The sequence below is a fragment of the Fusarium oxysporum genome, chromosome I, assembly GCF_013085055.1.
Source record: "Fusarium oxysporum Fo47 chromosome I, complete sequence".
Taxonomy (NCBI): Eukaryota; Fungi; Ascomycota; class Sordariomycetes; order Hypocreales; family Nectriaceae; genus Fusarium; species Fusarium oxysporum.
In genome coordinates this window covers 2,549,323-2,572,301 of record NC_072840.1, presented here as the reverse complement: position 1 = coordinate 2,572,301, position 22,979 = coordinate 2,549,323, and the positions used below count along the sequence as shown (strand labels likewise).

Here is a 22,979-nt window from a genome sequence, read left to right as displayed (position 1 = left end):
AGCAAGCAGTGGTCAAGTTTAAGGTCAGCGTTCCAGGAATCCGGGAACTAATGGTAGGCGAGAGAGTGAGCAGACAGGCGACCAGTAAGGCGAGATAGTGAGATGCGCAGGAAAGAAAAGCCGGTTGGCCAGGCACCCTCCCTCAACCCCCCCTTGCTTGACGGCCTTCGCTCGCTTGCTTCCCGTCGCCGTCTGTCAGCCGGGATGTTTGCCTTTACAGAGAGGAGGGTGGGTGGGTGATTGCCATTGCCGTTGCCAATTTGTACCTATAGGTATAGCACAGTGCAGGAATAGACCAGGTCTGAGGAGGATCCGCTGCAGTTGGGTGGGATCCATGTGGGTGGATGGTTCATTAGCGAACCATGGCTTGAAGCTGTGGAGAGGCTCGTCTCGCTTACGTCGGGACCTTGCCGTTGGGCGTAGGCACCTATATCGTGTACGGGTACGGCCAGAAAGCTAAAACATGACCGAACAAACTGACGGTTGAAGACACTTACTCGTCTTGTTGTGCTATGGTGCATTCATGACCAGGGCCTGTTTTGAGGTTTCTGGCTCCCAGTTTGGTAACTATCTCCTGGAGATGGAACAAGGCGAAGTGACACAGAGGGCAGGGGTTTCGGATTTGCTGAAATTGGAAGAGGGGGGAAGATGATATTGGATATCTTAAGATTGGGGAGTGTGGACAACGGCAAGATTTGCAATTCACCGTGGCCTAGCCCGGCGGGTACCTGTTTGTGAGAAACGGCCGGCTAAAGGAAATAAAGGATACTTTTTGTAGGTAAAAATGACGACTGTGACGAAAGGCAATCTTGCAGAGTACGGAGTCGGTCGGAGTAGCTAGGTTTGAAGTATGATATAATAAGAATTCAAGTGCAAATCTAAATTCAAACCATGGAGTGGATAGATTTATTTTGGACTACATATGACTCAGCCCAAAGAACAACGAACGAATGGAAACAGAGAAGGGAAAGGTAGAAGAGGTAAGGGAGGGACGGCAGTTAGCTTTGGTTCCTTCCACTTGCTGGTTGGGTTCGAGCCAGCGAGCACCGTCTGGTTGGTACCTGACATTAGTGGCTCCTATAGAATGACTTGGAAGGAAAGTCAAGTCTCTTAGGGATGTGTTGTGGGGTCAGTGGCTTGCGGGGATTTGACTTTGACATTTTTGGAGAAGCTCTCAGCATTCGATTGAGGGATGGATGAGATACGGATACGCAGATCAGTGCAGTGGTTGGCTGCCTATCTATACAAGGAGAGAAGAGACAACAAATGGATAACGACAGCTAGGCCCCAGATGACCTACACTGAAGATTGACTATCCAGGTCTAGCCCAAGCGTTAATCTCAGTCGGAACTTTTCAACTTGAGCTCATGCTCATCACAAAGAATAGGGGTGTATTGAGCGTTGGAGTCTACGACGGGACGAGAACCTTGCACCCGATAGGCCATGAGTGGCACACAATCAAGCCAGTTGCCGCCTTGTATCGAACTCAAGCCAGGATTGCCCAGGCCACACCACATGCAGAGTACGGTACACGGACATAACTCTTGCATGCGCCTGTGCAGATGAAGCCTTGAACTCTAATCGGTGTTTGCATTGTACTTGATCATCTGCTAAATTGAAGATGCAAGGCGGGCCGAAGAGAATACAGATTATGGCTGCTCGCAACAGACAAGTCTTATCCCTCTCCTCAGGTGCTCAGCTATATGCTGGCCAGTCTCTTTGAAGTGTATTGCATAACAATACATATATGGGTATAAACACAGCCAACTAATCCTCACGGAATCTCTGCCAAGCTAACCTAATCATCCATGCTATACGGATACCTTGCCCGGTATTGCGCCTCATTAACAGGGTTAGGTATTCCACAGAGCTTGGGCATGGTAACAGCTTCTATAGTGCTTCCAGAATTGCTGGATACTAGGGGTCTAGTCAAGCGAGTAAAGGAGAAACGCGAAAAAGAAATTCTCGTTAGTAGGTAGTAGCCGACTTGAGATGATGAGCATATGTATGTGATATTTCTATATCCATGAGATTGAGAGTATGGAGTAACCATGTCTGTGTGAAGTTTATACAAGGTAAAGCTTTGAAGCTTGAGATTGGCCAAGATCTGTCGTTCGACGGGCGATGCGCCGCTAATGCACCTGCTTCCAGCTCCAAAGAGGCTCTAGCTGGAGCTACTATTCTTCCGTTTAGCTGATTGCTCGATTGATGCGTTATGCTAGGAACCAAAATGGGAATGATACAACCATCAACTCCAATTTTCAAAACTTAGAAGGCCGACTGTTTGTTTGTTCGCATCCGACCTTGAGCGCCTCATCAAACAGCCTTTTCAATAAGCGAGGCTCCTTTGCACCTGCCTCTGCCAACTGCTCTGCTGGGCAAATACCTCGCCTCCATTTCGTTTACATACCCGTCCGTCTGTTGCATAAGTTCTACAAGTAGAGTAAAGCAGGTCGCTCGCTCACTGGACCAAGTTCGCGCGGCGCTTGTTTGTCGAGTATCGATCATCCCGTATGGGCATCGGCCTACAAAGCCCGGCCCGTCTCCACTAGAACTTTTCAATTTACTGGGACCCGGCGGCCAACACCAACACCACCACCACGGTCACCACTCCCACCACTACCACTACCACGCGGCAACCGGGCAGGGGGCGATCCAGTTATTCTGTTGTATAGTATTGTACTGTACAGTATAGTATCTTCGATGCTTGACGACGACGACGAAGGGACAGGACGAGCCAACTCTATTTCCCGTTTGCCCCCGATCTTGGAGCTCAGCCTCTGAGCCTCGCTTCCGATCCCGCCTCTTGGACCCCTGGGTCTTGCGATCTTCCTCTTCGCTGTGCTGTTGTCGCTGCTGCTCCTCCTCCTCCAGTGCGTCACCTGTTGATGGTCTTGGCCCCGTCCATCACCGCGACTCTTGCTTTGCTCTCAGTGGCAGTTGCATCGCCGTCGCATCGTGTCGCGACCCCTGGTACTGGGTTCTGCCCCTCTTGCACGCCTTTGCTCCCCCTGCCACGCCCTGGCTTTGGCTCCTCTTGATCTTCCTTGCCCAGCGCCAGCACTTCGACTTCCTCCGTGACCCAGGGTCGCGTCCCCCTGGTCGCTTGTCCTTCTTCCTGACTTTGCTTTGAGGCTCCATAAAAATTTCTAATTAAAAAACAACATGGCTCAAGAAGACCATGGGCAGAGTCACGGTGACTCTCCCAATAATCCTACAATTTCTACTCCGACATCGACGTCTCCTTCTCTAGCTCCCATAGTTACATCTGTCACCGCTCCTCCAGCTTCCAACACGAGTGCTGGACCTCTCAACACTGCTGCTGCCGAGACGACACTCCCACCCATCACCGAGCTTGCTCCAGTGCCGTTCACGGCTGCGGACCGCCCGACCGCCTCGACGACCGCTCCAGTTCCCACCTCTACACCCGCCGCATCCTCCGAATCCGAACCATTCGTCGTCTCTTCTTCCGTGCCGACACTCACGCCAGCCTCGGCTCCTGCTGCTCCTGCCGCTCCGCCCGCGGTTCCTCAGCAGAACGGCGACAGCAGGGCCCCCGAGGCTGCTTCGACACCCACGTCCAACTCGGAAATGTCCAACCAGCATCCAGGACTACCTCATGGCCAGCATGTGAGCTATCCGGGCTCCTCGATGCCTTATGCGTCCTCGGCAGGCCCATCAGCCGCCCAATATGCCCCTTATCCTGTAGTCACGAGTCAAGCAACGGAGCCATACAGACCGAGTCCTATGCCTGTCAGTATGCCGCTGCCTAGCATGAGGACAATCGAAAACCCACATGGGCCTCCGGTGTCGAATCCGCAGGGCATGCCAATGAACATGCATATGGCGCCCACGTCAGGCGGTGTGCCATTCTATAGCCACCAAGGCATGCCAATGGCAAGCTACGGTCTTCCCGATTCTATGGCTCGTTATGCTATTCCTCACGATCCGCGGCTTCTGGGCCATAGGGGACCGAAGAAGGTGTGTTGAAGCTTGGTTAGGGGTCTCGTTCCGACAGGCCATAGCTAGCCAAGGGTTTGGCAAGATTGAAGCTGACTGTGACCCGTAGGAGATTAAACGTCGGACAAAAACAGGCTGTCTGACTTGCAGAAAACGTCGTATCAAGGTGAGCTATGATTTCATACTTATCTCCCCTTGTGCAGCTCGTGACCTTGAAACACGAGATGGGACGCGGCGAATCAAGAAGATGACTTGGGAAGAAGGCGGGCTTCAGATACGTGTCGCAGGTGGTGAGCTTAAAGCAGGTTATCCAAAACCCTGTGCTGCATCAAGCTTGCAGCTTCTTGCACACTTGCTCGTTTGCCAGGAGGCCACAGAAACGAGCAAGACTCACGTTCACGTAGCACTCATCGCCCCAGATTCTCCCAAGTAATGCTTGTATCGCGATCGCCCAATTCCAACCTCAGAGCGCTCCAGTAAATGGACTGCCTTGGAGTCCAAGTTCCTCGAGGTTTTGGGAGCTCTGCTTAGCTTGTCATTGGTCACAGCTACCGTGCATCTCCTAGGCAGCTGCACAAACCCCCTCTCTACTTTTTGGTGGAGATAGCACCCCGCCCAACACAGCTCTAACATCTCCCAGTGCGACGAAACACACCCGACTTGCAACAACTGTAAAAAGTCGAAGCGCGAGTGTCTCGGTTACGACCCCATTTTCAGACAACAAGCGGGTGGACAATCATCTTCTAATATCCAGCCCGCGCCCAGCCAAAGAACTCCCCCCACAGTTCCAAGCTCTGTGCCTTCAACTGTCCCCTCGTCGATAGCGCCCAACCCTGCCCTTACCGCTCGACCTACGAACTCATACGGCAGCCAGCCGTCTATGCTCCCAAGCTCGTACGCAACAGCTCACGCGACAACAGCAAGCCCTAACCCGTCCATTACCTCGCTTAGCTACGACTCGAGTTTTTCCAACGTTGCATCTCCTCCTGTCAAATCTGAGTCGACATACGAGTATCCGCCCGCAATCGACCCAGCCCTTCAAGGATTCTCGTCAACCTCAAACGCAGAAAGCTCTAGAGCGGTTGAACAAAGGCCTCTTGCTGACAACAACCAACATCTTAGAGGTGGCGCCCCCTACTATTGATTTCACCCTTGTTCGTCGTTTGCTGCGCTGCTGTTGAGAACATCTGCTTACGCGCGTTTCTGACAGCCAACAAAATGAAGATTGATGAAATTATCGATCTCCTGGGCACAGTTCCTACGTCCCAGAACATTGCCCACACTGAGGGGACTCACAATGAAATCACCAAGGTGTATCATGAAATGTACGCACCTGGGCTTGCCTCTTTCTTTGAATCCGGGTGGTACCACTTTACAGAAAATGGATCACCTTCGTTTCCTAGAAGCCAGCGTCTCGTCGAATTAATGGCATCTTTTCTCAAGGCTTTGGAGGCTGTAAAGGTCAACGATCAAACCCAGATGGCTTACTCTGGTATTCTTGAGACGCGCCTTGTGTGGGAGCTTGCGCGAGCAGCATACGACCCTCCCACTGCAGCTTCTGCTATCAGTACCACAACACTGCCGCACGATGGTGATGCGAAAGAGACCCAAAACCGTGTTCGAGTTGTTGAGGCACTTTTGTGTGGAGACTATCTATCAGTCAACCCACTCTGCCCACCAATGCAAGACCCTGACAGTTACCGAACTCGACAATTTGATTTCTGGTACAGCCTGGCTGAGTTCGTGCGTACGCGAGAGGATCCCAATGGTCCATCTGCCGCCAAGTCTAGGGAGGAAATGCTTTCGAGAATGCGCTATCTACTTGATGGTCGTGAGAACCGTGATGTTCTCTACTCGATTGCAGTTGTTCGAGAACTTGCTCCCCACTTCGATTCTCCTTACGGCAACGCTGCTCCTCAACATGCCGACGAGAGTGATCCCAAGAACAGACTCTCAGTTGCATCCAAGTTCATTTACGATGAGTCTCAGGTCACAGGTGGAACAACCAACGTCGTGCGACGTCTATGCGACATTGCATACAGAGCCTTCGTCAATCCAGGTGTTAATATTGCTCGGAGACCTTGATCTGATTTTGTTGGTGTTTTCGGGGTTGGTTCCAAAATCCATCTTTCACAATTCGGCCATAGCCATAATTTCCTTTGTCAGTAACACAGTATGACCTTTTGGTCATTCTTCACATTTCCTAACAAAAGCACTGTTCATCACTACAAAGCGGGATGTCGTTCGTTGCATCTTCTGGGGCATGGCGAGGGGTTTATTAAAAGTCTATTATAGTTCGTTTTGGTCTGTTTGCGGCGTTTTCTTCCCCAAGGGGACAGTGAGGCATTGTCTTTTTTTTCTTTATTCCCCCTTTGTTCATAACGGCCTACATCATTCGATCTTGGTCGCGGCGTTTGCAAAAACAATGGCCCCTATGGTCTAAATGTATACCTTAATGCTCCTGCGGCTCGGCAGTGAGGGAGAAGAAGAGATATAGATTTTGGCATCAAGGGATCGGTAGAGACCTGACACGGAGTGAATCATATAGGAAACAAAGGATACCAATAAGCTAGCATGGGTCTTCCATAGCGGCATGCTCTGTTTTGCCCGGTTTGATATTCGATACAAGGCATTCAACTTGGCGCGGCGAGGGCATAAGGTTCAGCTTGATTGGTCTTGGTGAAAGGCGGCCATACGAGAGCCCTTTTTTGTATGACTGGGATCTCGTCAAAACGGGCCATTGTCTTGTTCATCTAGAAGAAGTCATGGCGCTTAGCATATAATAATGGTTACAATAATTAAATATTACTTATTATATCAACCAGCAGGTGCTGAAAACACTAATTAATCTGTAGTTGTCATTGGAAAATACGGAAGAGCCTTGAGATGATCCTCTTCCATCCAACATGATTCATTTGTAACGCTCTACTGGGTTGCTTTGCACATCGGGCGGCATCATAAAACAAGGCACGGTAGCTATAGATGCGATTTACTTTTGTCGTTACATACAAAAGGTCAACAACTTGTCGAATTTGTGTAAGAATTTACTTAATTAATACACTTAAAGTCTACCTGTGGTATCTTTCACCCAGTATAGTAACCCAGGTGTCTTGCTTATCGTTCGATTATACTTCTATTTGTGGACGTGTCGTAACCTCCACTTCCTGGCGGCATCTAATGCAACTGCCTGTAAGACACTAGCCGCGTGTAGGGACCTTTGTAAATCGGCGAGTACGGCAACAATAGCCCCCTTTTTGAGGCATCGCCGTCGTGAGTCACTGAAGTTGTCATATCGGCAGGTACATTTTTGATTTAAATACCAACCAAGCTGGAAACTTCTCACTTTCTGGACTGATGAACTAAGCCCATGTTACACTATTTCTGACTTGGTATTCTTGTTTGAAACATCACAAACAAACTTGCTATCTACTTCAAAGAGCACCCACCATGGCCAGCACAAGAAAGTTAACAGCAACTTCATCAACATGCGAGGAGCCGGGAGCAAAAATACTCGAAACGCAACGTCTCATCCTCCGTCGATTCTATCCGTCCGATGCAGAAGTCATGTCTCAAGCCGCTGACAACAAGTCTGTCTCCAAAAACATGCGCGATGGTTTCCCATCCCCTTACACACTGGCCCATGCAGAGTCTTTTATCAACAACGTAGCCAACAACTTTGACGGTGCTGGGCAACACTGTGGCATCTTTGTCAAGGCCAACACCACAGAGAACCCTTCGTCGGAACCGGTCTTTGTAGGCACTATAGGCATGATGGCCAAGAACGACGTCTATTTCCGCACATGGGAGATGGGCTACTGGTTGGCTGAGACAGCCTGGGGAAAAGGCTATGCAACTGAAGCTGCCAAGGCGCTCATACGATGGTGTTTCGAAACATGGCCTGAGTTAAACAGGATTGAGGCGTGTGCAAATGGGGGCAATAAAGCAAGCCAGAATGTACTAAGGAAGTCTGGGCTCGTTGAAGAAGGCACTAGGAGAGGTGCTGTTTGCAAGAATGGGGAAATACTAGACGAGGTTCTGTTCGGTCTGTTGAGGAGCGAACTATAGCTGAATAGGAGTTAAGGAAGATGCAGACCTGACACTGAAGACATTATACTTATAATGCAGAGTCGTTTATCATATCAATCAGGACGCTTGTTCAACTTGATATTAGTTATACAATATTGGCGCATTTAATGGGGTCAGCATATAGGCGTTGCTTGGGTTAGGCATGCGAAGTTTCATCTCTGAGATTTAAAAAAAAATATATATACAGAGAAGCAAGACCAACTTCACTTATGGCTCGAAGATTGTGTAACGAACACCTTATGGCTATTATGCACGTCTTGCTGGATGTGCCACCAAGTTTACTCAGTTTTCGCCTCGCAGTCGAGATTAACTCATAGAAAATGCCTTGTATTAGTTACTGTTCTCACTTATTCAGAAATTGTTAGCTGAGGCAAATCAAGAATTCCTCGTCTTGGGCCTAAAGAATAGATGACGGCTTTGATTCTTAGCGGGAAGTTGCAGCGATAAGCTCGGGGTATTCAAAAAGTGAAAGTTTTATTTCATAAGAAGAGTACAAAATCTCAATACACATTATCGAAACGCCTTGAACCATACAAGATAGAACCCAGTAAAAGGTCGCAGCATGACTTTTCTCAATTACAGCAACTCGGCCGAGTGATGTGATGCAATTGGCGACAGATGTTGCTCGCGGAGTAGAAAAATCAACGAGTAATGGTTGATATCTAATTGGCTAGCCTTCCCGCAAGAATAATAGTCCGGCCCACCACCCAGAGCAAAGCTCCCAGGTTTCGACACAGATCCCCGGACCGCGGGAGATGACGGCCACTATCACGAAGGCGAATTCCCCTCCATCAACCTGCCATTGACCTCGAGCCAGAGGCCCTCTCGGGAGACTCTACACATCTCGTCTTACTAACGGCCGTTCCCTCTCTGCTCTTCACACAATGGCTTCCCTCCGACTCGCCAGCCGAGGCGCCAAGAGCCTGTGCATGCGGCCAGCAACATTCGCTGCCCGCCCTTTCTCGACGACCTGCCTGCGAAAGTACGCCGCCGCTGTCGAGCCTGTCGGCACCAGACTTGTCCCCGTTGACGAAGACTTCTCATCCGCCCAAGATGCCTACGGCCTCTCCAAGCCCCGAAAAGCCGGTACCCGAAAGTCGCGCGAGAACTCCGTCCAGGACCGAAAGGTTCGACATTATACCGTCAACTTTGGTCCTCAGCATCCCGCTGCCCACGGCGTGTTGCGTTTGATTCTCGAGCTCAATGGTGAAGAGATCGTCCGAGCCGACCCCCACGTCGGTCTGCTGCACCGAGGTACTGAGAAGTTGATCGAGTACAAGACATATCTCCAGGCTCTGCCTTACTTTGATCGACTTGATTACGTCTCTATGATGACCAACGAGCAATGCTTCTCTCTTGCTGTTGAGAAGCTTCTCAACGTCGAAATCCCTGAGCGAGCCAAGTTTATCCGAACTCTGTTTGGCGAGATCACCCGTATTCTCAACCACCTGATGTCTGTTCTTTCACACGCTATGGATGTTGGTGCTTTGACGCCTTTCCTGTGGGGTTTCGAAGAGCGTGAGAAGCTTATGGTAGGTGGATCATGAGGAGTTGAAGAAAATCAGCAATTGACATGTTCCAGGAATTCTACGAGCGTGTTTCCGGCGCCCGTCTCCACGCTGCCTACGTTCGACCCGGTGGTGTTCATCAGGATATCCCCGTTGGCCTTCTCGACGATATTTACCAGTGGGCTACCCAATTCGGCGACCGAATCGACGAGACCGAGGAGATGTTGACTGATAACCGTATCTGGATTGAGCGATTGAGGGGTGTTGGTGTTGTTCCCGCCACTGAGGCCCTGAACCTTTCCTTCACTGGTGTTATGCTTCGAGGTTCTGGTGTTCCTTTCGATGTCCGAAAGAACCAGCCCTATGATGCCTACGACCAGGTTGAGTTCGACGTTCCCGTTGGAACTAACGGTGACTGCTACGACCGATACCTTTGCCGAATGGAGGAGTTTCGACAGTCTCTCCGCATTATCCACCAGTGCCTCAACAAGATGCCCGCAGGTCCCGTCCGTGTTGAGGACTACAAGGTCTCTCCTCCTCCTCGATCCGCCATGAAGGAGAACATGGAGGCTCTTATTCACCACTTCTTGCTCTACACCAAGGGCTACGCCGTTCCTCCTGGTGAGACCTACTCTGCCATCGAGGCCCCTAAGGGTGAGATGGGTGTGTACGTCGTTTCTGATGGTAGCGAGCGACCATACCGATGCCACATTCGCGCTCCTGGTTTTGCCCACTTGGGTGGCTTCGATCACGTCTCCAAGGGTCACTTGCTGGCTGATGCTGTAGCGGTTATTGGTACTATGGATCTGGTGTTCGGTAAGTTTGCTTCCTTTCGTTTACTGAGAAATTATGCTAATACAATCGTAGGTGAGGTCGATAGGTAAAGCATTTTCGAAAAGAAAGAAGGTTAGAATGGGTTTCTTTTGTTTGTAATCATAGCTGATAGGGAGACCACGGTAAATACTCCCACAAACGTCGTGTGCTCGAGCGAGAAGCTATGTAGAGGTGATGCGTGTTCTGAAATAGCAATGAATCATCTTATTTCCATTATTCTTGGGTGTGATTATGTACAGTTCTAATGTTACAGACAAAAGTACATGCTTTGAGAGTTTGAGGGTTTGTCTGGCCAGAAGTCTACAATAGCTTAGTACCAGTGCCAGAAGCCTGCTCCATAAAGAAATTCTTCAGGGGGCCGAGAGCATTGACAGCCCGAAGACCAACTGAACGAAGCGGCACAAGAGGGCCACTCTCGACAGAGTAGAGTTTATGAAGCTTATCGCAAACGTTAAGAATGACGTGATTGGCGGCATAGCGCTCGCTGTTGTAAGGCTCGAGAGACAGCTGAGTGCCAAGGTCCTGGCCATGAGAGACAGCATACTCAATGGTTTTGGCTAGGCTCTGGGCATCTCCCTGACCCTGATTCAAGCCTTGACCAGCCAAGGGGTGAATAGTGTGCGCCGCATCGCCGACAAGTGCGACACGTTCGCCAGTGTATGTATCGGCATGGCGCAACTTCAGAGGGAAAGATGCGATGCTCCCCTCCTGAACTCCAACAACAGTCTGTGGAAGCGAGTCCGCATCAACATGTGTGTGTTGTAAGCGCCATGATAGCTCCTCTGCCTGGTTATTGTCCTGCGTGTGCATGAAACCAATGTCGACGGGGCTCAAACGGAAGGCGGCGTTGACCATAGCGATGAAGTCCTTGGGGCTCAGACTCTTGAGTAAGGCGGCCTTCTCAGGTGTAGTAGACCAGACCAACGTAGCGTATTTGCCAGGCATAGGGAGCATTGCAACTGGACCCGTAGGCAAGAATCGCTGGTACGCAATCTTGTTGAACTGGCCGCCCCAGCCCTCACCTTCAAGCTCGAGCGTTGCGACAACGCCATGTCTACCATAGTCCCATCCGCGGCTGTTGATACCGGCGAATGTGCGTACTGGACTGTTTGCCCCATCCGCGCCAACAAGAAGTCGTGCTGCCAGTGACTGGCCACTCGAGAGCTGCACGACTGGCCATTCGCTCAGATCCAATTCTTCGGTCTCCTTGCCCAGGTCAATACTCTCCACTTTCGTATTGTCAAAGACGTCCACTCCGCCGAGTTCTTGTAGTCTCTTGAGCAGGCCGGATGTCAAGTTCAGATTTTCAGCCATGTAGGCAATTGTCTTGTCTCCAGTCGTACTGGGTGGCCAGTCGAACTCTATGCGGGCACCTGTCACTCCATCCCAAACCTGCATCTCCTGGTAGTCCTGCACACGTTCACGCTGTAGATGTCGCCATGCGCCGATTTTGTCGAGGTATTGAGCCGACGCAGGGGTAAGAGAACTGCATCGGTTGGAGAATTGGGTCAAGGGGAGTGAGAACGACTTGGTTTTGGAAAGGTCCTGGGCTTCGATGAGGGCGACTCGGAGACCAGCGGTTAGAGGATTAGCCCCTACTGTTTGTTAGCTATTTGCCGACTGAGCGGGCAAGAAAAACTCACGAAGAGCTGTCAGTAAGCTCAGACCTGCTGGCCCACCACCAACACATACAACATCATAGATATTGTCCTGTGTCGAAGTGGAAGCCCGGCGCAGCTGATACTGATATTGTCGTACACAGCTCCGGCAGACGAAGCCGGGCTTTCCCAGCACAGATTTTCGAGCCAGCATTGGTATTTGATATCAATTGATCCCCTAGATTCGAAGAGCTAAGCACAACCCCTTTGTCAAAGTATGACTTGGAGCTCCAAATCTTCGACAAATCGTCCCTCAATCGTTCGATAGCTCGCGGGACAAAAGTGGCGCTATGTGTGGCTGATAGCACCTGTGGCTGTGCTGCACTTACATGGGTGGAAGATCCAGCGGGTCAAGTGACAGGGGAGTGCCTCTGTACCACGAGCTTGATTTGAGTTGCCACAGACAACCGCGCTACTCAATTTATCATTGCGTCAAGGGTCTCACCCGCGCCCGTCATCAACAATTCGCCTGTCAACCCAGAGACAAGCCCTTTTCACACGATCCATTCCCCCACTGCAACTAAAATTTGCTGCTTTTTGCAGTTTGTTCTTGTGAAGGCGAAACTTGATCAATTTTCTCTTGTCTTCATCGTCACCTAAAGCCATCGTGGAAGATCAGGAGTGTTGCGTGGCCCTTCTTTGTTGTTCTCCTCCCACCTACACCAAGCTCTAGCTCAAAGCATAGGCGGTCTCATAACTGCGGCCTGAACACCATCCCGCATCGTCATCCTCGTTTATGCTCCCAAACTCTTTTCGCTTATCGCGCACTTCCTTGATCTCGACTGCCGCCATGGCCGACATGGAGGACTACCTCGAAGAAGGTTTTGACCCACGTTCGGTCACTATCCCGCGTCTGCGATCGATTCTCGTCACGCATAATGTTGAGTACCCCGCGACTGCCAAAAAGGCCCAGCTCGTCGAGCTGGTTGAAGATCATGTACTGGCTCAGGCGCCAAAGCTGCGGGCTCAGCGCGCCCGAGCTAAGAGATCAAGCATGGGAATCGTGAATGCCGGCAGTCCGGAAGATAACGGTACCTGGGACGACTACGATCTCCCACCTCCGTCGACTACCAAGAGGCGTTCGAAGTCTCCTCGAAAGTCGTCGGCACGTGTTAAGGCTGAGGATGATGTCCTGGCGACTCCTGCGCCCAGGAGCCCTACCAAACGCAGCACACGGTCAGTAAGCCGTGCGCTTTCTCACGCTGACGACCACGACAACTACGATGCCCCTCGTTCCATTCGCCAACCGAGGAGAACAGTCACGCCACAGATCAAAGACGAACCACAAGAAGAAGAGACAATCCTGCCCGACCACGAAGAAAGCGTGTTCACTCACGACAACCCTTTTCAGAGTGGCAGTTCGCCTGCTCAACATAAAACCCCAACTAATCGCCGCCGTACAACTGCCGGCGACCCTATCAGAAGTGTAAAGTCATCGTCCCGGCGCAGGATAGATGGCTACAATGACGATTATGAAGAAGATGTTCAGCCTACTCCCAGATACCGCGAGCCGACTCCGGATTTACTGGAACCTGGCGAGGAGTTCACCCCCAACGAGCAATTAGAGTTGGAGCAAGCTGCAAGTCGGGGTGAAATGGAGATTGAGCCTCGCAAGCCTTCTCAACAGGTGTCTCGAAGAGGTGGTTTTAAGGCGCCTCTCTTTGTCCTCTTGATGTCTCTTTTCGGAGCTTATCTTGCGTGGTATCGTCAAGAGAAAATCGCGGTCGGCTATTGCGAAGTCGGTGGTCAAGCAAAGTCACTTATTTCACCAGACATTCCTGTTCCCGACGCTCTTGTTCCTTTCATTGAGCCTCAGTGCGAGCCTTGCCCTTCGCACGCATACTGTTACCAGGACTTTTCGGTTCGTTGCGAGAATGGATTCATTCTCAAGCCGCACCCATTGTCCCTCGGCGGGCTAGTGCCACTTCCACCTACTTGTGAGCCGGATGGCGAGAAAGCGCGCCGCGTTAAAGCTGTAGCTGATAGAGCTATTGAAGAACTCAGAGATCGCCGAGCTCAGTATGAGTGCGGAGAGCTTGTTGGTGAGGATGGCAAGAAAGAGGATTCTCCTGCGATGGCTGAACACGAGCTTAAGGCGACCGTGAGCCGCAAGAGGTCCAAGAGACTCAATGAGGAGGAGTTTGATGAACTGTGGGCTGCTGCCATTGGCGAGGTCGCAGCTAGAGATGAGGTCGAGATCCTTGAGACAGCACCGTAAGTTCTTTCTCTCTTTACGACCCAGGACTTTCATGACCGATCTGGCGACAATTTCATTGCTCCAACTGTTTCTGACTATTGACTAACCAGATCCACCATTGACCCTACAGATCGTCCAATTCCTCCGATCTTTCAGACAGATGGCTATCGTCCTCGTCTCTCGCTCGCCTTCCGTACACCTGCACGATCAAACGATCAATCCGACTCGGCCTGGCAAGATATCGATTCCCAGCTGGACTTTTGAGCGTTTTGATTCTCTTTATTTTCTACTTGCGAGCCCGATATCGGAAGCATGTAGCTACAACTGCTCAAATTCCTGCTCTCGTCGACCTAGTGCTGGGTAGACTTGCCAATCAGAAGGAGCTAGGTGAAGAAGGCATCGATGATCCTTGGCTGTTTTTACCGAACCTGAGAGATGACGTCCTCCGGGCTATTCACTCATTGTCTGAGCGAGAACGCATCTGGCAGCGGGTTCGAGCTGTTGTAGAACAAAACAGCAATGTTCGAACCAGTCAGCGCGAAGGAAGAAGCGGCGAGGTAGGTCGCGCTTGGGAGTGGATTGGCCCTGTTGCGGGTGACGGTGCAAGGAGGCGACGGAGCGGCCGGGTATCACTCGGTCCTGACTCTCAATTAGAGTCGCCAGAGCCAACAAAGGCAACCCCTGAAGTAAAAAAGTGGGAGGAATCGAGACCGATCTACTAATATTCATGTTCAATATTTCCCGTCAAGTTTCCTGCTTTACGCATTTCATAATCACTATTCCCTAAATGTTTGACGAAAAGGGGTGGTTTTCTTGGACAAAGATATTAGGAAGCATAGAGCATATGCCTTTGGAATTGGCGTTGGAGGTTGCTGGTCTTTTCCATGTATGATTAATCATGTGTAGATGCACGATAGTTTCAGAACAACCCATATTCAACAAAGAGCCTCGAGTAATGATGAAGCATCATGACCAAATGAGACGATTTGTGACAGACTGCAAAAATGTACGGCGGGCATTTGTTGAAATGATTCACTAGGAAAGACGAAGTCGTCGTGCTGAAATGTTTTGTTTTGGACATTTGCTATACGCCGAGAATAGGCGATATCGGAGATCCCGACCTTTTCCGACGAGCAATTTACAAGCTCCGACAAACCCAATTGAACACAATCGACCCAAAAATTCCCAAGATCTCACGGGTAACAGCTTTCCGACAATGAAGTAACTAGGGTCTTGATTGATTCGGCTAATGCACAGGTGTTGTTATGACACAGAAGGGGTACAAAGAAAAACCGTGGAATCTAGGGACCGAGACTCTAGCGGCGGCGTGTAATTATCTATTGGGCCTTGGAGGCAACGATCTCTGGGGGAAATTGTTAGTAATGCCATTGATTGGCAATAATTGGCTACACGTACTCTCAATATCAGCAACACTCTGCTGGAGGATCTGCTGAAGGACCTTGGGGTTCTCAAGCTCCTTCTGGACCTTAGCGATAACGGACTGAGCGAGCTCCTTCTGCTGTCGCTGCTTGACCTGGCCTTCGTATCGGACCCAAGAGTCAAGGACGGCCTTAGCCTCAGCAGCAAGAGCAGTCTTCTGCTCCAACTCGAAAGCCTCAGCCTCAAGCTTGGCGGTCTCCTACAAACACAACCATAATCAGCCATATTTCCAGCTACCATCCAATGGACACTTCGGAATTACCTTTGAAACCTCGAAAAGGTTCTTGGTGATCTCAACAACGCTGCCCATCTGCTTGACGTCCTCAATGCGGCCCTTGACGGCCTCGGTGTGGTCGGCACGGGCGCTGTTGAGGATGTTCTTGATCTTGTTGTTCTGCGCCTCAGCCCACTCCTTGTAGGCGGGACCACCGTACTTGATCAAGGCACCCCAGACGGAGAGAAGGGAGATGGCGATGATGGTCTCCTCGTTCATGACGTAGTACTCGCTGGAGATGGCGTAGATGGAAAGACCAGCGGCGGAGCTCAGGATAGCGCTCTTGCTGAGCAGGCTGTTACCGGGAAGAGCGTCGATGATGCTCTGGGCCTTCTTCTTGGGGTCCTCGGCGGGAACATTGCTGTTGTATCGCGCGGCGGCAACAGAGATGGCAGGGGCAGCTCGGCGGGCGAGGACGGGTCGGAGGAGGGGAGCGCCTACATATAGGGAGTCAGCAGGGGTCGGCGGCGCGCCAATTGAGTTCGAATTGGGTTCGGTTCGAGGGATTCGAGATTTCTTCACATACCGACGGCGCTTCGTGCCAAGCGTGACGCCATTGTGAGATGGTTCGTGATGGGGGTATCCGGGGCTTGTCGTTGATCGGAGAGCTGGAAGTGAGGTTGAGGTTTTATCGCGCTAGTTCGGCAACAATCAAGAGCACGTGACCTGGACACATCAGATTTAGATCTGGAGCCGGCATTTTGCCGTTGGCTCATGAGTGGATATGATTGGTCAAATTTTCAACGATCAAAGAAAGATTTCGAGATTTTGCTTTCATGAACTTGAATGAAGTAAGTTTTTCTCAAAGTAGGGACTTTGACTTTTTAAAAAAGGAAAAAGTGACAGTTCATTTTATTGCGCAAACTACGTTAAACCGAATCATCATACGCCTTTAGCAAACCCACGATGCCCAAAGCGGCCTCTGCAGAGCGCCTCAAGCGCAAGAGGTCTTCTTCAACTCATGAGAAGTCCACCACTGAGCGACGAAAGAGAGCATCGTCAACATCCAGCAATGAATCTGAAGATGCCAGCGCCAAAATTCTATCAATGGAAGAAGGGATTCTAGAGTCACGGAAGAACTATAACGACCTCACCATTTTGCTCAGTACTGCAAATGATTTTAAGAATGGGGGCCAGGAGAGCATGCTCTCTACAGTTGTCTTGTGCCGAATCTTTATCCGATTACTCACTCAAGGCTCCTTGATCGCCAAGAAGACTCTATCTGAGAAAGACCTTTTTATTGTGGGATGGCTGAAGGAGCGATTTGCCGAGTTCAAGAAAATTCTGGTTACTATTCTACAGGATGAAGAGTTGGCGACCCCAGCATTGACCTTATGCATGAAAACACTCAAGGCAGAGGGCGAGTTCCTTTATGACAAGGACGAGTACACATTCCCCCGAGCTTTTCTTCGAGAGATTGTTTCCTCATTATTCGAGAGCGAAAATGAGGATGTGATCAAGGCATATGTGGAAGAGTATGTGGAGCAATACGACGATATTCGCTACTTTACCTTCAACGCAGTCAAGTAAGTCGCCTCTGATTCTTTTCCCACGGTAACTCAGGGGGCTCTCAACTGACCATCACTTAGACACATTGTGGAGAAACAAGAAGGCAATGCTTCGCCAGAGCTCTTTGATCGATGCTTTGCGCTCTTGTCAGCTTTGGACGGTGTCCCTGAATCTGCCGATCAACTTGAAGATTTCTTCGTTCCCAAGCCAAAGAAGAAGACACATAATCTACGCAACGTCAATCAGCACAAGAAACAAGCTCAGGAGGCATGGCTCTCTCTCATGACCCTTGTTGAGGAAAAGGACCAGCGAAAGCAAATTCTCAACGTCATCTCGACCGTGATTGCTCCCTGGTTCACAAAACCTGAGTTACTTTCGGACTTTTTGACAAATTGCTACGATTCGGGCGGTTCAATGTCTCTTTTGGCTCTGTCCGGTGTCTTTTACTTGATTTCGGAACGCAACCTTGACTATCCCTCATTCTATACCAAGCTCTACTCTCTCCTCGATCGCGACATTCTTCACTCCAAGCATCGATCCCGATTCTTCCGTCTTCTAGACACATTTCTTGCTTCGACACATCTACCAGCGGCCATGGTGGCCAGCTTCATCAAGCGCCTTGCTCGTCTTGCGCTCAACGCACCCCCTGGAGCTATCGTATTCGTGACTCCTTGGATCTACAACCTGCTCAAGCGTCACCCAACATGTACATTTATGATTCATCGAGAGGTTCAAGATCCAGAGGTGAAGAAGCAAATTGAGGAGCACGGTGTCGATGATCCTTTCCTCTCCGAAGAGACGGACCCTATGCAAACAGATGCGATAGAAAGCTGCCTGTGGGAGCTTGTTCAACTTCAATCGCATTATCATCCTAATGTTGCAACTATCACCAAGATCATCTCGGAGCAGTTCACGAAGCAGTCTTACAACATCGAAGATTTCCTCGACCACTCATATGCCACTGTAAGCCCCCATTCCTTCGGCAATATATGTAGGGCACTTTGCTAACAGTCACATAGCTCCTCGAAGCCGAGATGACAAAGGATGTAAAGAAGGCGCCTGTTATTGAGTTCCACATCCCCAAAAAGGTCTTCACACCAAATGACGGGGAGGCTGACGCCGAACCAGATAGCTTACTAGTTAAATTGTGGAACTTGGCAACTGAAGTTGATTGAGGATTATTTTTGATACCATGCACATGTTGTTCTGGCGGAGACTGGTTCCATAGGAGAAGAACATGTAACTCAGTGCTACTTTGGTATGTATCAGCAGAATATATACTGATAATAATAGAAATTTAGACCTGACATATCAGAAATAACATACCTCTAAAGTTATGAATATTTAAAGAGAGAAGTAATGCCGAAGCCACACATAAAGCAACCGAGACTTGGAGCCAAGCAAGCTGAAGATTAGGTGACAATTTCCTAACATGTAGTGTGAAATATGCAAAAAGATAACATCCGATCCTGTACATGATCAGTCCTATCGACGCGGGCCTGATTCGAACAGACGCCTCCGAAGAGAATAGATTTCTAGTCTATCGCATTAGACCACTCTGCCACCGCGCCTTCGCTGAGGATTGATTCCGGTGAAAATTATTCAGCATGAGGAGGACGTCTGCTCAGATGCATGCCTTACCTTTCGTAGTCACAGTGTTTGTCCCTTCTCTATAAACATTGAGTTGAATTGCCCCTATGTCAACTCAGGATTGGTGAGGACTGGCTCTTTGGGATCACTTTGGGTGCATGTATGTGGCTCTACAGGCAGGTAGGTAGACATTCACTTACATGAAGCGAACCTCAAGGCGCTGCTTATTTTGATGGTACGCATCCATTTGATGTGCCGGCCAGAGTCAAATGGCATGTAGGACATCCATTGATGCTGTAGATGGAAATAAAGATATCGTAGTTTAGTCGCATCACTTGCATAGGTACGTTCAGACCAATACTGACCACAGAACAAGTCGACGCTTCAAGTGGTTCAATGACTACTTACCTACCCAGTACCCTACTAACCTCCATATCTATCACTGAAAACCTGAAGCGAGTCACCCCAAACTGTGGGGATCGGTTGCTATTTACAGCAAGTGCATCGCCATAGGTTACTGGTCAGCCTGTGTCTGTTTGCAGCCCTGTTGAATCGCCGCTAAAGTTAGCATGCTGTTTACTGTGAATACATCACGTGGGCAGAAATTGTGGCCATCGGCCGTTTACCACGACCAATATTATACAGGACAAACTGTAAGCGATGAGAAGTCCATTTAGAAAAACCCGTTCATATCTTAACTCTAAAAAATAAGGTGATTCTTGGCCTGCTCTTGGCCTCCACTATCTCAAGGTTGTCTATTAGTGGAAACTACACTAAAATACATCCCTGTCAACCATTGATAGCTGACATCATTACCTCTTCATTTGCAGCTCCAAGCGAGAAATCCCACACTACACCTCTGGCGTTGGTGGTCTTCCTCTCCTCCTCAGCCTTCTTCTCTTCTCACCCGTCTTAAAAACGCTCGTTCGCCCATTGAAGGTATTCGCGATGTCGAGCAATCGTTTTGCCGACCTGGCAAGCACTAGCAAAGCGACTCCTCCTGCTTCGATCTCCAATCAACTCCAGGCTCCTGAGTCGTCAAATAACTCCAACGCATCCAAGGCTAGGAAGAGGAAGGGCCATCGCGGCGGCAGGAAGAAGCGAACGCGCAGAAAGAGTTTTGCGGCATTGGATGATGATGATCACGACGAGGATCGCGAAGCAACGGGAGAAGGGTTCTTCAATCTTCCGAGAGCCAACTTGAGCAATACCAGTATAGATAGTGAAGCATTGTTGGATCATCGGTAAGCTAGACTGGCCGGGACGGATGGATATTGAGGGCAATTTCCTAACAAAAACTTCTAGGGACCATCAACCATTGCGTCCCCGCCGAGCATCAACGACGCCAGCTGCCAGCGGCATACCAGTCTCACCTTACTCAGGTTCAGCCAGCAACCGTCTACGATCCATACCAGCTGTCTCTGCCGAGGAAGAGCATCCTGACCACACACCGTGGGACGAAAACGCACCATTGCTCGGCGAATCAGTGACTTCCGGTTACGGCGCAAGTGACGCAAGATCAAACCAGACGAGAAGTCGTCGCGCGTCTATCAAGTCTTCAACGACGCGCCTAGGAACTTCGTCTGGCGCAAGAGATAACTACGATGTCAACGCCCCTCCATCCATGCCAGGCTCGCCTACTTTTGGTACCGCGGACCGTATAGAACTAAGCTTGGGGGATGTTATGATTCGGGATGGGCTTGGCGCAAGTCGCGACGACTCTCCGCATCGCATGATGGGTGACATCGACATCCTCTCCGACATGGAGGGCATGGGTGACAATCGCCCTGATATGGGCCGGCGAATGACAACCGGAGCTGAGCAGGACGTTTGCTTTCCTGCTCCTGGTATGTCAGAGCTCGGAGATGACGATACACAATCGCAGGCTCATGAGCACCGACAGTATCGCACGCGCCGCCGCCGTGGTCAATGGCCTGACTTATCTGTACTGGAGGAGTGGAGTCACATGGAAAAGGAGGACCGAACGGAGGAGCGCCGTGTAAAGAGAATCACAGAACCGCAGCTCATCAATGGCCGCTTGCGCCCTGTGCGTAAGGGATGGTACCAGACGGACGAGGAGTCCCCATATCGTTTCACATATTTCAACGAGGAGTTCCAGAGCACAATTCACAGTCAGACTATCTCTGAGCTGGTTCAGCCTGGTGGTGGCTTCCGGGAACTTTTTGTTCCAGATCCTCGGGTGCTATCCGACGACGAATCAGATGAAGACGACATGGAACCTACAGCTCTTCCAACGGGCTTGCGCAATCACAGCACCGCTACAGAGGGTAACTCCAAAGTTCACACGCGCCAGCCATCACTATCGACAGTTCATGATCACCACGACTTGCGCGAAGGGACTACGTCGCCGCTCAAGGACCCTCTCGCACATGTTGCTTCAAGAAGCGAATCTGGACGTGCTACACCTACTGGACGGAAGTCTGCCGATGAAAGTGTTCACGTTTCTCAGAACACTGCAGGCGAACCAAAGGAAAGGACTGTCAGGTACGGAGAAAGACCAGTCTGGTGGCTTGATGTCCTCTGCCCCACAGAGCCTGAGATGAAGGTCATATCTAAAGCTTTTGGCATTCACCCACTTACCGCAGAGGATATTATGCTTCAGGAGGCTCGCGAGAAGGTCGAGCTCTTCCGACATTATTACTTTGTTAACTATCGGTCGTTCGACCAAGACAACAACAGCGATAACTTTCTCGAGCCAGTTGATATGTATGTCGTGGTATTTCGTGAAGGCGTTCTCAGCTTTCACTTCTCCAAGACACCTCATCCCGCCAATGTCCGACGCCGAATCCGGCAACTGAAAGATTACCTCATTCTTTCTTCAGATTGGATCTCATACGCTATTATCGACGACATTACCGATGTGTTTGCTCCCTTGATACAGAATATTGAGGACGAGGTTGACGAGATCGACGACGCCATCCTAAAGCTGCATTCGTCTGCTGATAAGCGACTTAACGAGACCTCCTCTAAGAATGATGATGCACTTACAAACTCAGATCCAGGCACAGATATGCTTCGGCGAGTGGGAGATTGCAGAAAGCGAGTTATGAGTCTATACAGGCTGCTAGGCAACAAGGCAGATGTAATCAAGGGATTTGCTAAGCGTTGCAATGAGCGGTGGGAAGTTGCGCCACGGTCTGAGATTGGCTTGTATCTCGGTGACATTCAAGACCATATCGTCACAATGACAGCTAACCTGGGCCACTATGAAAAGTAAGACTTTTCTCTACGATTGGAGCTACATTTTGCTAATATGTACAGGATACTGGCTCGATCTCACGGTAACTACCTCGCACAGATCAACATACGGATGAATGAGCGTCAAGAACAGACGGCAGATGTTCTCGGCAAGCTTACTGTTCTCGGTACGATTGTGCTCCCCATGAACATCATCACGGGTCTTTGGGGTATGAACGTATGGGTGCCAGGCCAGGAATACGAAGGAGACCTTACGTGGTTCTTCTGGATTACCGCTGGTCTGTTGTTCTTTGGCCTGGCATGCTATATGATCGCCAAGAGAGTGTATAACATTGTTTAAAACAACACAAACTTCTTACTGCATACGAATATTTATAAGGGGTAGACATTAGTGCCTTTTTTTGCACAATCTGATCCGCGGCACATGGCAAGGCACACAGCCAACTTGACCCTGCTGCTTCGTTCTCTTTGTCATCTTGGTGTTTGGAGAGTTGTTTTGGAAAATGGATGTCTATTTGCGACTCGCTTTTCTGCGAACACGTATACCTCTGGGCTGTTAGAAAGGGTGGGACTGCTAGGAAGGTTGTTCTACGGGCGTTGTTTATGGCTAGAGATTCGTACACAAAATTGTCATAAACCACTATTACCATACTTATTTCTTCCCTAGAAATGTTTTTGCGGCACTAGATTCGGCCTTTTTTGAG

At 50.0% G+C, this 22,979-nt stretch overlaps 9 protein-coding genes and 1 non-coding gene across 10 annotated transcripts; 7 read left to right on the top strand and 3 right to left on the bottom strand.

Moving 5' to 3' along the window:
• Positions 1-3,165: 3,165 nt before the first annotated feature.
• Positions 3,166-5,104, top strand: FOBCDRAFT_267136 (uncharacterized protein; the record flags this gene model as incomplete). The annotated part of the gene is made up of 3 exons (XM_059611401.1): positions 3,166-3,981; positions 4,070-4,126; positions 4,601-5,104. 3 exons carry the CDS (start codon positions 3,166-3,168, stop codon positions 5,102-5,104), a joined length of 1,377 nt encoding a protein of 458 aa, XP_059463819.1.
• FOBCDRAFT_3224 (uncharacterized protein) lies at positions 4,982-6,134 on the top strand. The gene has a single exon (XM_031181589.3). It carries the CDS (start codon positions 5,179-5,181, stop codon positions 6,043-6,045), a length of 867 nt encoding a protein of 288 aa, XP_031042357.2. The 5' UTR covers positions 4,982-5,178; the 3' UTR covers positions 6,046-6,134.
• Positions 6,135-7,196: 1,062 nt separating this feature from the next.
• Positions 7,197-8,258, top strand: FOBCDRAFT_211220 (acyl-CoA N-acyltransferase). The gene has a single exon (XM_031181588.3). The coding sequence runs from the start codon at positions 7,408-7,410 to the stop codon at positions 8,023-8,025; it is 618 nt and encodes a 205-aa protein (XP_031042356.1). The 5' UTR covers positions 7,197-7,407; the 3' UTR covers positions 8,026-8,258.
• A 672-nt stretch (positions 8,259-8,930) lies between these two features.
• On the top strand, positions 8,931-10,438 carry FOBCDRAFT_194839 (nife hydrogenase-like protein; the record flags this gene model as incomplete). Its single annotated transcript, XM_031181587.2, has 3 exons — positions 8,931-9,578; positions 9,629-10,370; positions 10,422-10,438. 3 exons carry the CDS (start codon positions 8,931-8,933, stop codon positions 10,436-10,438), a joined length of 1,407 nt encoding a protein of 468 aa, XP_031042355.1.
• A 250-nt stretch (positions 10,439-10,688) lies between these two features.
• Positions 10,689-12,200, bottom strand: FOBCDRAFT_123909 (uncharacterized protein; the record flags this gene model as incomplete). The annotated part of the gene is made up of 2 exons (XM_031181586.2): positions 10,689-11,983; positions 12,032-12,200. The coding sequence occupies 2 exons, from the start codon at positions 12,198-12,200 to the stop codon at positions 10,689-10,691; spliced, it is 1,464 nt and encodes a 487-aa protein (XP_031042354.2).
• Positions 12,201-12,836: 636 nt separating this feature from the next.
• On the top strand, positions 12,837-14,965 carry FOBCDRAFT_194837 (Man1-Src1p-C-terminal domain-containing protein; the record flags this gene model as incomplete). Its single annotated transcript, XM_031181584.2, has 2 exons — positions 12,837-14,260; positions 14,374-14,965. The coding sequence occupies 2 exons, from the start codon at positions 12,837-12,839 to the stop codon at positions 14,963-14,965; spliced, it is 2,016 nt and encodes a 671-aa protein (XP_031042352.2).
• Positions 14,966-15,296: 331 nt separating this feature from the next.
• On the bottom strand, positions 15,297-16,621 carry FOBCDRAFT_211218 (uncharacterized protein). The gene is made up of 4 exons (XM_031181583.3): positions 16,484-16,621; positions 15,946-16,394; positions 15,660-15,882; positions 15,297-15,606 (listed from the first exon to the last, which is right to left on the bottom strand). The coding sequence occupies exons 1-4, from the start codon at positions 16,512-16,514 to the stop codon at positions 15,581-15,583; spliced, it is 729 nt and encodes a 242-aa protein (XP_031042351.2). The 5' UTR covers positions 16,515-16,621; the 3' UTR covers positions 15,297-15,580.
• Positions 16,622-16,717: 96 nt separating this feature from the next.
• On the top strand, positions 16,718-18,833 carry FOBCDRAFT_151744 (ribosome biosynthesis protein NOC4). Its single transcript, XM_031181582.3, has 3 exons — positions 16,718-17,483; positions 17,547-18,429; positions 18,486-18,833. The coding sequence occupies exons 1-3, from the start codon at positions 16,864-16,866 to the stop codon at positions 18,639-18,641; spliced, it is 1,659 nt and encodes a 552-aa protein (XP_031042350.2). The 5' UTR covers positions 16,718-16,863; the 3' UTR covers positions 18,642-18,833.
• Positions 18,834-18,955: 122 nt separating this feature from the next.
• FOBCDRAFT_t8 lies at positions 18,956-19,037 on the bottom strand. Its single transcript has one exon. It is a non-coding gene; the product is annotated as a tRNA-Ser (tRNA).
• A 711-nt stretch (positions 19,038-19,748) lies between these two features.
• On the top strand, positions 19,749-22,942 carry FOBCDRAFT_211212 (uncharacterized protein). The gene is made up of 3 exons (XM_031181581.3): positions 19,749-20,300; positions 20,362-22,290; positions 22,339-22,942. Exons 1-3 carry the CDS (start codon positions 20,005-20,007, stop codon positions 22,613-22,615), a joined length of 2,502 nt encoding a protein of 833 aa, XP_031042349.2. The 5' UTR covers positions 19,749-20,004; the 3' UTR covers positions 22,616-22,942.
• Positions 22,943-22,979: the final 37 nt, after the last annotated feature.

What these genes read in the sequence shown, in the direction of transcription:
- FOBCDRAFT_151744 (XM_031181582.3), top strand. Translation starts at nt 16,864, where the DNA reads ATGCCCAAAGCGGCCTCTGCAGAGCGCCTCAAGCGCAAGAGGTCTTCT. An exon ending in TTTACCTTCAACGCAGTCAA is followed by an intron (nt 17,484 to 17,546) that starts GTAAGTCGCCTC and finishes ACCATCACTTAG; the next exon opens with ACACATTGTGGAGAAACAAG. An exon ending in TCGACCACTCATATGCCACT is followed by an intron (nt 18,430 to 18,485) that starts GTAAGCCCCCAT and finishes ACAGTCACATAG; the next exon opens with CTCCTCGAAGCCGAGATGAC.
- FOBCDRAFT_211218 (XM_031181583.3), bottom strand. Translation starts at nt 16,514, where the DNA reads ATGGCGTCACGCTTGGCACGAAGCGCCGTCG. An exon ending in CTTGGCACGAAGCGCCGTCG is followed by an intron (nt 16,395 to 16,483) that starts GTATGTGAAGAA and finishes CCCTATATGTAG; the next exon opens with GCGCTCCCCTCCTCCGACCC. An exon ending in ACCTTTTCGAGGTTTCAAAG is followed by an intron (nt 15,883 to 15,945) that starts GTAATTCCGAAG and finishes TTGTGTTTGTAG; the next exon opens with GAGACCGCCAAGCTTGAGGC.
- FOBCDRAFT_211212 (XM_031181581.3), top strand. Translation starts at nt 20,005, where the DNA reads ATGTCGAGCAATCGTTTTGCCGACCTGGCAAGCACTAGCAAAGCGACT. An exon ending in GAAGCATTGTTGGATCATCG is followed by an intron (nt 20,301 to 20,361) that starts GTAAGCTAGACT and finishes AAAAACTTCTAG; the next exon opens with GGACCATCAACCATTGCGTC. An exon ending in AACCTGGGCCACTATGAAAA is followed by an intron (nt 22,291 to 22,338) that starts GTAAGACTTTTC and finishes TAATATGTACAG; the next exon opens with GATACTGGCTCGATCTCACG.
- FOBCDRAFT_3224 (XM_031181589.3), top strand. Translation starts at nt 5,179, where the DNA reads ATGAAGATTGATGAAATTATCGATCTCCTGGGCACAGTTCCTACGTCC.
- FOBCDRAFT_211220 (XM_031181588.3), top strand. Translation starts at nt 7,408, where the DNA reads ATGGCCAGCACAAGAAAGTTAACAGCAACTTCATCAACATGCGAGGAG.